General features: G+C 39.6%; 1 protein-coding gene across 5 annotated transcripts; it reads right to left on the bottom strand.

The window, feature by feature from the left end:
- Nucleotides 1-728: 728 nt before the first annotated feature.
- On the bottom strand, nucleotides 729-10,014 carry PRXL2C (peroxiredoxin like 2C). 5 transcript variants are annotated; one of them, XR_008389960.1, is made up of 7 exons: nucleotides 9,731-10,002; nucleotides 9,250-9,318; nucleotides 8,329-8,382; nucleotides 8,077-8,182; nucleotides 4,281-4,412; nucleotides 1,689-1,794; nucleotides 1,164-1,251 (listed from the first exon to the last, which is right to left on the bottom strand). XR_008389960.1 is itself a non-coding variant. In XM_037151566.2 (6 exons), the coding sequence occupies exons 1-6, from the start codon at nucleotides 9,926-9,928 to the stop codon at nucleotides 1,071-1,073; spliced, it is 579 nt and encodes a 192-aa protein (XP_037007461.2). In that variant the 5' UTR covers nucleotides 9,929-10,002; the 3' UTR covers nucleotides 729-1,070. The 5 variants fall into 5 exon arrangements, 4 of the variants coding, with proteins under 4 accessions (XP_037007461.2, XP_037007460.1, XP_037007459.2 ...); XM_037151566.2 differs by lacking the exon at nucleotides 1,689-1,794 and having other exon boundaries at nucleotides 729-1,180; nucleotides 4,281-4,322; XM_037151565.2 differs by lacking the exon at nucleotides 1,689-1,794 and having other exon boundaries at nucleotides 730-1,251; nucleotides 4,281-4,322; nucleotides 9,731-10,000.
- Nucleotides 10,015-11,264: the final 1,250 nt, after the last annotated feature.

Here is an 11,264-nt window from a genome sequence, read left to right as displayed (position 1 = left end):
GATTCTCAGTCAGAGCACATGCCTGGGGTGCAGGCCAGGTCCCCAGTAGTGGACACATGAGAGGCAACCACAATGATGTTCCTCTCCCATGCTTTCTCCTTCCCTTCCCCTCTCTCTAAAAATAAATAAATAAAATGTAAAAGAAGAAAAAGCAACCTGGGGGTGAAAAATGGAATCTGTCTCAAGTGTAAAACCAAACCACAGTGTATGTTTTAAGTTCTAGTATTTTTAGTTTAAACCATTCTTAAAATTCCTTTTTGAAGAACATACCCACCATATTTTAAACATGTACATTATATAACTAATTTTTTTTCCTTTTACAAAAAAAATCCTAGTGAAATGGATAGTGTTACGTGTGGCGACAAGGCACTTTGAACAGACTCCATGACAGCTGTGGTCCGCCGTTTCCGCCAAGTAGCACTCCTAGGATAGAAATACGGGGACTGGGCCTATGTATCTGCACCTGTGGAACTCGCCGTGTAGGAAAATATTCTTCATAAACTTTTAAAGACCTTTTCCTGGTCAAAAGATGAATCATACTCACTGTGTAGTAGTTGGGAAATAGAGAAAAGTGTGAAAAAGAAAGTAAACCTTACCACGTAGAGATACCTACAGGCAATATTCTGTTGTGCTTATTTTTGTCTGTTTTTCTAAGCATACAAACATATAAACAATACATATAAAATGTGATTATATTGTTTAATATGTGATAATAATGTCAGAATGTAATATCCCTGTTCACCTTTCCACTGGATAAAATGGTGCTGAGTTGCTTAACCTCCCCCTTATATGTTCTTTATAAGGATTTATGGTTTTCATGGCCAAAAAAGCCCCTTTTCATTCAATAGATATAACATAATATAAAGAATGGTATGTATAATTTGATAGTTTTTAAAGTTTTACTTTGTTAAGATAAAATTTTATTTGTTTAAAACTTTAAAAGATATAAGATTACAAATATACATCACATTTTTGACAATCGGTGCTTCTCAAAATGCAAATCAACTGGTACATGTCTCTTTATGTTTTTGTAACTCCTCAAAGGCTGTGAAGAGCCAACAATTTAGATATTACACAAGGCCGTATCTCAAGGTTCCATCTGAAAGTGGCGGAGTCTGTACTGTCACACATGGATAACCGGAGGTCTGCTTGTGAAGTCCACATGCTGAACTCCTACAAGCTGTAAAACAGAGTTGATGGGTTTGTGATCCAATCTGTTCCTATCACGATGTATAAAATGGATGTAGTGACCTAGAAGGCAATAAGAATAAAAGGTGGAAGTTGGCATATATTGTTATCTATTAGATTTACAGCTTACTAGAATCAAGGAAGCTTTTCAACTTTTAATTAGTCCAAAGGGAAAAATTAATTAACTGGAATACATTATGTTCCATATGTAATACCATAATAATTTTTAATTAAGGTAATAAGCATGACAAGGATAAGGTCGAATAAATATGATATTTAATGTTTTATGGGACCCAAGGGGAAAGATTCTTAAATTATAATCTTCTATTAGGTTTTAAAATAAAATGTCAGACAGGCAGAATATGGAACACAGATATCAAACTAGAAAATCACATCTGTTCTTCCTTTTTATAATTTTTAATTTATTGGTTTTTAGAGAGAGAGAAGGAAGAGGGGGGAGATGGGGAGAGAGATAGAGATGGATTTGTTGTTCCACTTACTTATGCATTCATCGCTTGCTTCTTGTATGTGCCCTGCCTGGAGATGGAACCCACAACTTTGGTGTATGGAGACAGGGCTACAACCAACTGAGCTACTTGGCCAGGACTTTTTTTTTTAATGTGTTTATTCATTTTAGAAAGAGAGGAAGAGAGAGAGAAAGAGACATGGATGTAAGACAGAAACATCGATTGGTTGCTTCTTTATACATGCCTTGACCAGTCATCAAATCCACAACCTAGGTATGTGCCCTGACCAGGAATCAAACCCCCAGCCTTTTGGTGTACAGGATGACACTCCAACCAACTGAGCCACACTGGCCAGGGCCAGGGCTATATTTTAAATATAATAATGGAATAAATTACTTAAAAACATTCACTCCCAAATACTGATTTAATAGGCTATCTGCATTATAACTATAGACCAAAAGCGGCATAAAATGAGGACATTAAGACAATCAGTATTTTGTCTTAGGTCCTTAGATGTTTATAATCCTTTTATCTGCTAAAATATAAAAATTCATAATTTATAGCCCTGGCTGGTGTAGCTCAGTGGACTGAGCACAGACCTGTGAAGCAAAGGGTCACAGGTTTGATTCCCAGTCAGGGCACATGCCTGGATTGCAGGCCAGGTCCATAGTGGGGGCCAGATGACAGACAACTGCACATTGATGTTTCTCTCCCTCTCTTCTCCCTCCCTCCCCTTCTCTCCAAAAATAAATAAATATTTTAAAATATATATCTAAAAAGTCATAACTTATAGTTTAGTTCTCTTTACTTTGATTCTTGAGCTCCAGATCAGAATTTAAACATTAGAGTAAGAAGATATTATGGGCATGTTTTCTGCATTACACTTTTCTGCTGTCTACAATCATCACTGTAGATTTAATATAATACATTGGCTCATTATCAAATAATGCAAATAAGGCAAGATGAAATACTGGGTTAACCATGACATAGATTTCTATAAATAAGTACACCTAGCTCTTTCCTTAGAGAAGCTACATTATTTCCAGCAGGCAGTATTAAAATCTCCGTATTAAGTATGTTCTCGATTTGGTACACAAATGACAATCCCCCTGCATTCTTTATTCTTACACAAGTCAATGTGTGGGTGCCAAGATGTGGAGATGAGGACTCAGAAAAACACCTTCCAGGTCTGAGGATGGAAATGAGTCATTTAGAAATACAGCCCATTGTTGTTCTGGGCTAGTTTATAGGACTCATTCTCATAAAACACGGGCTTCTTTCTTGGCTACTCCAGCTGATATAAATTCATTTGAGAGGGAGAGTAAGTAACAGATTTTAGCTCACTAGTGTTCCCGATGCAAAAAGCCCAACGGTTATAATGCTTGGTCAAAATCCTCTTTCCAAAGACTTCTGTTTAGGTCTTTCCAAACACTTCTGTTTAGGCTTCTGGAATTTATTAATATAAATTAATAACTATTAGAAGCTATGCTCACTAATGTGGACAATTTTTGTAATCCTCACCTCATGTTATGCTTATTGATTTTAAAGAGAGAGGAAAGGAAAGAGAGAAAAACATCAATTGGTTGCTTTCTCACCCCGAACGAGAATCCAATTCACAACCTAGGAATGTATTGTGACTGGGAATTGAACTCTTAAACTTGTAGTGTATGGGACAACTCCAGCTGACTGAGCCACCCAGCTAGGGCAAACGTAGACTATTTTATTTTATTTTAACTTAATTTATTTTTAGAGAGAGGGGAGGGAGAAAGAGGAGAGGAACACTGATGTGAGAAATATTAATTGCTCCAACCAGGGAGTGAACCTTCAACCCAGGTATGTGCCCTGACCAGTAATCAAACTGGTGACCTTTCACTTTGTGGGACAAATGTTCAACCACTGAGCCACACTAGTCAGGACAAATGTAGATGATTTTAAAGAGGAAGAAAAACTAAGAAAAAACACTTTACAAGATAGTGATGGGTACTTTGACACTATTATGAGTGGGTGTTTGTCCGTGACTGCAATACTTGGGGCTAGTTTATAGGACTCATTCTCATGAACATGGTAAAGATTCAACACTCAACCATTCAGCAAAGTGGGGCCAAATGAATGTCAGGTGGTCCAAACTGATCAATAAAGCTATTTAGAGCATATGGTTTATAGGAACTGTTACTGGATGAGCTGTCCTTGGGGTTGACCTGCTGTCTGACACTGAGCAAGGCTCCTAATTTTGATAGATATAATTAACTAGATTGATTCATCTATTGACAAAAAAAAGCACTTGATAACTTTTTCCTATTTGGAAATATTCACCTCCACTGAATTTTTTCAAGAGTGTTATAGCCATATACAGTTCACCAAACCAAGACTGGTTTTTCCTATGCCAAATATCTGAACACACTTGGGCATGGAATGATGGACATATTTCATCCAATAGGCAGACATCAAAATACAGACAAGTCTTTGGAAACAAAAGATGCCCCCTATGAAAGTACAGCATTCTGACTGGTACAATATCAAGTTGCCCATTTTTATGTGGTTGTTATTTTATGAAGAAAGCAGGAGGACTCTGGACTCCTAAAAGGCGTAAGAAGTGTCCTACTGGGTCTGGGCTTTGATGCTTACCTGGACCTAAAATGACGGTTCCGCCCTGCTGAACTGGATCTCCTTGAAAATCAAAAAGAGGGCCAGTCACTGCCCGCCACAGACTCGAAATGCTTCCCGAGAGTATGTTTGACTTTATATGGGGGCTGTGTCCTAAAATATTAGAAAGTGTCTTTAGATGTTATCATTTTATATTCAATTAGATATTTCTTTAAAGATGTTAGTACTTCTATAAAACATTCCCTTTTTTGTGTGTCCTCTTAACTTGTGACTTGTCTTTTTTTTTCTTCAAGAACAGTTCCTCAGCCTTTCACTACTGATGTTTTAGACCAGATAATTCTTTGTCCTGTGCAATGTAGGGTGTTTAGCAGCACCCTTGACTTCTGTACCCATTTGATGCCATAGCACCCACCATCCACCAAGTTGTAAAAACTAAAAATGTCTCTAGACAATGTCAGATGTCTCCTGGGGAGAAGAAGTGTCCCAAGTTGAGGACTTCTGCTTGAAAGGAAAAAGTGATGACAGACCCAGATCATTATCTGCCACAGAAAACTGTCGGCTACAGACTTCTCAAACTGGTGGTGCTTTCCTTTTCAATTCCCCATTCTACATTGCTTAGTCTCTAACCTACACACAGGTAGCTCCATTCCTTCTCAAGAGACACTGCAGCACACTGTTATATGCTGGTCAAAACCTGTTTCTTCTTTCTGGACCCACAGCTGAGTCTCCCAGTCTTCCAGGCAGTTTGGTATGGCACGTAGCTATGTTCTAACCGATGAGTTAAAGGATGTGTACCAGCTCCTAAAATCTGCCACAAGTGATTCTCCATGTGTCTTCTATACTCTTGGGAGCCTTGGGCTGAAAATGGCAGAGCCACAAGATGGAAGGGGCCTGGGTCCTTCCATATTGTGTCCCTGAATTGCTACTTGGATACAAGGCACCCAGACAGATGCACCCTCCTTGAAATGGAAAAGGGAAAGAAATAACCTTTGACCCTCTTATGCTGAGACTTTGGGGGTCTGCTGTAACCACGGCAGCTGCCTCTCCATCTTTCCTTGGCTGCCAGTGTTTCTGTTTCCTTTCTCACACTGACTGATACTTTACTTCCACTCTTTGAGAAGAAACTCAGTCACTTTATCCTTCATGTAACTTATTTTTCTCCTATTCCTGTCTTTTATGACTTGCTTTTAACTTTTTATGTTGATGATTATGCTGCCTTTGACCTGATTTCTTCATATTCCCAGATACCTATTATTTTCCTCTATCTCTTCAACTCTTCTATTTCTTTCATGTTTACATTAGAATGGACATACCAAGAAACAAATATAGGTTCATCAGCCTGAAGACATGAGGAAAAGACATTTTTACTGTTTTCTAGGATTCTATTCCTACAATAAATGTTCAGAAATCCAAACTATCTCTTTATGTATAAAGAAAGGGTCATTTGGTATTTTTGAAATAATAGAAATTCAACTAAAGGAGATTCCACAACCTAGAATTTAAAAATCTTTGCTGTGAAGCAGACTCTGATTTTGCCAGTTTGAATTCAGTTCTTATGCATAAAACTCCTGTTTTTCAGTTTTCTTTCCTGTTTATGTTGATTCTTAGACTCAAGATCAGAATTTTACCTTAAAACCCTAGGTTACGCAAATATTGTAAGAGGCATGTTTTCCGCATTGTACTTGTCTTGCACCTGTAGTCATTACTGTCAATTTAATATCATAAGTTAGCTTATCAAATAAAGCAAAATGAAATATTACTTGGGAAACTCCTAACTCCCTTGCATTTACTTTAATGGCTTTACTTTCTTACTTTTTCTTTATAAAATGTCCCATTAATTTAACATTGTAACTGTATTATATTTTTTAGTCTGTTGATTTCAAGTAGGACTATTCTGAGACTGATTCTGAGATTCAAAGTTTCAGTGGGAACTTTTAAAAATTATTTTATAAGAACCTAATATCTTCCGTCTGGAAACACAGTACTTTAACACAGGTCAAAGAAGTTGGATTTGACTATACCCTCTCTTACAATCACAAGGGTATATTTTGTTTAGAATTCATTTATTTTCTTTGCAATTCTGTATCTTTGTTGTGGCAATGCATGGTGAGGTGTTAACCAAAGTGAAAACCACAGTTTACAGCTCAAGTGCTAAATGGTGCAGAGACCTTACACATGTGCAGCCTGTTACGGTCCACAGTTGGTACTGTTGAAATTTCCTACACTCAAGAGAGAAAAGAGCAAACTCTGTGTTTAAGCTAGCTCATCAGTAGTGTTAATAAAGTTTAAGTTGCTTTCTTAAAAAACATCAATAAATGGACCATGTCAACTCTATCTCGTAAATCCATCCCCTCCTGTCCATTCACCTCTACTTCAGGCCCTGTCATTTCTTTCTTTAGAGCCTATTACTACAGTCTTGTCACAAACTGGCTCTGGTTGGTGAGTTGCCTTCTCCACTGTGGATATGTGACTGTATCACTTGTCCACCTCTAGTACTTGTATGACTCCCCCATTGCCTCCAGAACAAATCCAAACTCGTTGGCCTGTCCCTCAGCATAAATGGCTACAACCTGTCCCTTGGCTCACACCAGTTCCCAAACTGGCTCTTAGACTCTGGCCAGATGCAGGGCCCTGCACTTCTCAAGAGTCAAGTTTTAGCATGCCTGTGAGCTTTTGCATGTGCTCTCTGTCAGCAGCAGCCTTTCCCAGCCTCGTTTCAACCAGCTAACTCCTTTAAGATTGAGTTTACACAACACCTCCTCTGAGAAGCCCTCCCAGATACTTGCTCCCTCAGATTTCAGGCACAGGTATTAGCAGAATATGTTCTCTTTTATAAACCCTTAATCTGGGTAGTAATGAGCTGTTTGCTTTTGTTACTCAGAGTAGATTATGAGCTTTGGGATGGCAGGGGCTGTGTCTTTTATCATTATCTTCGTGGAGCACCCAACACAGTGGTTGTCAACAAACAAGAGCTCAATAATATTTGTTGAGAATTAATTATTTGAGTTCAAGTTGAATTCTCTTATCTCACATTTCAGAAGCCAAGTTTTTCCTACCTAAAACACATATTAACAGTTCACCTAAACTAAACTCCTAAAGTTTATTAAACTCTATTAATTATAAAAGAATTGTGCTAAGGGCATGGAATGTTGACCACATAAAGGTAAATAAAACATCAAACTCTTCAACTAACTCTACTCCCAGCCACTTCACATGCAATAACTAAGTGTTCAATGATGTACAAGGTGCTATTAAAATACAATCAGGGAAGCAATTACCTCTGTTTGAAGAGCTATTAAGAGTCCCTTTGAGTTGGGCTTCAAATGAAAACAGATTACATCAATTAAAGAACATAGAGTATTCAAAGTTGTGATGATGAGGTATAAGAATATATTAGCTTAAGCAATTATTTTTCTTTTAATTACAAAAATACAATGTACTCATTGTAAAAACATATAAAAGCCACTTTTCTCACTTTCATTCCTTGGGGTAGGAATTACAGTATCTTCTAAAACCTTTTCCATTGTATTCACATGCACACTACAGATCTCTGTGTTTGTGAAATGGTTCTTGTTTTCACAAAACTGTAATCATTGAAAACACTGCCTTGCAACTTGTTCTTTAACTTCATTTAGTACTTTACAAACACCTTTCCATGTCACTGCACCCAGGAAATGAATCTTTTAGAGCCTGGACCACTTACGAGAGTCATAAAAGGCTGCCTGAGTTGTGAATTTACCCTTTGTTTCCCTACACATGGATTCAAGTGTAAAAATACACCATCAGTGTTTTCTACTTGAGAAATGTCCTGTGTTACCTGAGGAGATCATTTCTTCACCTCTTTTCATTCCCAATCTTTCATATATTTTTCTCTCAGGATCAACATAGATTTCATGACAATACCCAGTCAGTTTGCAGAAAGGCTACAAAAAGAAAATATTTGGGATTTTTATGAGAAATAAATGAGAGAAAGGTAATTATAATCTAAATTTTAGTAAATTTAACCTATAGTCAGTGGTTCAAATCATATTTTTATCTCTGTTAGTTTTTCAATCTATGATACATTTACCTCAATATGATGGTAGGATGACTGTCCAATCACTGTAAGGGTGACATTTGCCTCCTTTGGAGAAAAAACACATGTACATACTATTAGAAATTGTTTTCCACAACTTCCCCTTGTCCAACCCTTTTTGTTTCATTCTAATGCCATCTACAGGCTTCTGGAAGAATGGAATAAACAGCAAAATCCTATGCATCAAAGCAAAGAAATATATGCTAAAATGTTTAATGCAGATGATCTTTTGCTAAGAACTTTAAAATAATATAGTCAATAATTCTCTGTACCCCCCCAAAAGTGTACTTTAAAAAAGAATAAAAACTATTAAAGTATTGTTTAATCGGTTTTATTTTTTTCACATCCCCATTGTTAAGTTTGGCTGAAAACGGACCTGAGTTTGTTTGGTCTGAAGGCTACTTACTGACTTCGCTCAAAAGCTCACCTGGGGACAACCTATATGGGCCTGAAGAAAAGCACGTTTTTGGCTTTTATGAGGATGTGGAATCTGTACAAATATAACTTTTCACTTTTAAGATATATTAATGTTTCCCCATAATTAACAACTTTTTGGAGTGTTTTTATTACAAAAATAAAGAAAAGAATACAAGTAATTGCCAGCATTTGTACTTTTGGGCATTATCATTCAACAGTTGTGAATGGGCAGGCTAGCAGGTAACATCAAAATTACCCCTACGGTTAGTGTGTGTTTAAGCAGGCAGTGCCCAGCCCAACACATTAAGACAGAAGTAGATCTCTAAAGTGTCTCTCCCCTTTTGGGAGGTGCTGGAGAGATGTGTGGGACAGTGATACTCTGGGTCTGTCAGCATTTGGGCTGGAAAGGCACTGCACTTAAAAATGACGGTTGACTTTCACAAGGTCGCCCTGCAGCAAGGCACGCTGCTGCTCTGGAACTCACTCTCAGGAACTTACTTGTAAGAGACTCTTGGGGATTTTGGCAAGATCTTCTACATATTCCTTGCAGGTGTAGCACAGGAAATGCTGAAATCCCAACACGACAAAAAGAACAAGTTAGCAACTAACACCCTGAGGGTCCAGAAAGGACCGAGTACTTCGTTTCAAGTGACTCTAACTCAACACCCACGGTGGGTGGGAAGAGGTGTCAAGGGGCGCCCAGAGCGAATTAAAACTGGGCCGCACCCAATCCCTGCTAGGCCTCCTGGCGTGCTGAGAAAATGGCATTGGCTTGGCGGGCTACCCGTCCCTTCCCGTTACCGGAAGCGAGAGGACGCTTCACATCCAGGACGCCTCCAGTGAACGACAACAGGAAGGGCCCGGCGGACTCCGCTCTTGACCCCGGGCCCTCAGTTCAAAAGTCCTGTTGTGCCCCCAGCCGAGGCTGTGCAAGCAACCTCCATCCCAGCCAGCGGGCGGCGTCCCGGCCCGCGCTCACCCGCACGAAGACCACGATGGCCCGGCGCTCCCGAAACAGCGCGCCGAACGGTACCCGCCTCCCGGACGCGTCCAGCACGGGTAGCTCGGCCACGGCGGCCGCCAGGGGCTGCCGGTATTCCAGGCCGCTGGGGTCCCGGGCAGCGGCGGTTCGGCCGCTGACTTGCCGCGTGACCGGCGCCAGGGCTGGGTCGGCCATCGCGCCCGACTTCCGCGGGCCGGGATTCACGCCGGCGGAGCGGTCAGGACGTAGAGGCGGTGCCGGACGGGTCTCTACCGAGATTGGAGCCAGGGGCCGCCGCAATCCCGGCGGAGCTCAGGGGAGGCGGGGCTGCGTGGACTACCTTTCTGCTGCGGCTCCGGGCTCGGGGCGGGTACCCACCGAGTGGGCCTGCTCTCCCCCTGCTGCCCAGAGATGGGGCCCTGCGGGACTCGGTTTCTACGCAGCTCTGCAGGTTTGGAGGCTGCAGGAAAGTGCACACAGTCCGAGCGTTTCTGATACAGGCGTTCCTGGTAGAAAGAGTGAGATGGGTCCGATGCAAGAAGGTGTTATTTAGGGAAAATGCAGTCCCTACCCTTAATAGCAGCTCGGGTTGACGTTACTTCTTACCTACTTAGTAGAAGCAAGGATTAACGAGGATTTTTTCTTTTAACCCAGGGCAACCATATCTAGGATCCAAAAGAATCCTAGATATTGTTTATTGTTTTAAATTATATTCTGTTTTTTAACCCACCCCCCCTCAGTTTTGCCCCAGATTCTTTTCTGAGTTAACATTAAGAGTATCTTAATACAGTATGTCAATACAGATCTTAAGTGTTGAGTTAAATTAAATTAAAAAATTTCCAACATTTTAGCATGGCATTTTAAACATGTCCAATAAGTTGAAAGAATTTCACAATGTACACTGCTATATCTCCCACCTAGATTCTTGACATTTTATGTTACTCTCCATCACGTATCTGTTGCCATCTGTCCACTGTTAGGTGAGTTTTTCCTGATTATCCACCCCTCAATGAAAATTTGGAACATTTTCATCATAGGATAAAATTCCCTCAGTACTACTTTTCTAAAACGGATAATGAACCTATTTTAGAATTGTACCTACTAGACTTACAGGGTGATCACTTTATGACATATAAATGTCTAACCCCTGAAACTAATATAATTTTGACTGCTGACTGTCAACTCTCAATAAAAAAATTCATAAAAATAAATAGAATATTTTAAATATCCGAGGAAAACAAAGGTCATCAGCCTGACATCTTGCATGTAAGTGGAGACAGTGTGCAATTTCACTTTATACATTTTTTTCCAGTACATTTCTTTGAGTGATGTCATATCTTTGTAAAGCTAGGTTTTCAACAGTTGTGATAAAAATCCAAAACCACACACAAATCACTGTGGAACAGGAAATGAGGACAGCGGGGTCTGATCTGATTTGAAGGTTTGAGAAGTTATATAGTACCCAATAGGCACTCATATCTTGGAATGAAACAAAAATATTAATTTTCATTGAAATTTATGGGTATATCTT

The sequence above is a fragment of the Artibeus jamaicensis genome, unplaced genomic scaffold, assembly GCF_021234435.1.
Source record: "Artibeus jamaicensis isolate MK-2021 breed Jamaican fruit bat unplaced genomic scaffold, CSHL_Jam_final scaffold_1964, whole genome shotgun sequence".
Taxonomy (NCBI): Eukaryota; Metazoa; Chordata; class Mammalia; order Chiroptera; family Phyllostomidae; genus Artibeus; species Artibeus jamaicensis.
Note: the sequence above shows the minus strand (reverse complement) of the source record. Positions and strands in the feature narration are given on the sequence as shown.

What these genes read in the sequence shown, in the direction of transcription:
- PRXL2C (XM_037151563.2), bottom strand. Translation starts at nt 9,928, where the DNA reads ATGGCCGACCCAGCCCTGGCGCCGGTCACGCGGCAAGTCAGCGGCCGA. An exon ending in TGAAGAAATGATCTCCTCAG is followed by an intron (nt 4,413 to 8,076) that starts GTAACACAGGAC and finishes CTAATATTTTAG; the next exon opens with GACACAGCCCCCATATAAAG. An exon ending in AACCGTCATTTTAGGTCCAG is followed by an intron (nt 1,252 to 4,280) that starts GTAAGCATCAAA and finishes ATTGCCTTCTAG; the next exon opens with GTCACTACATCCATTTTATA.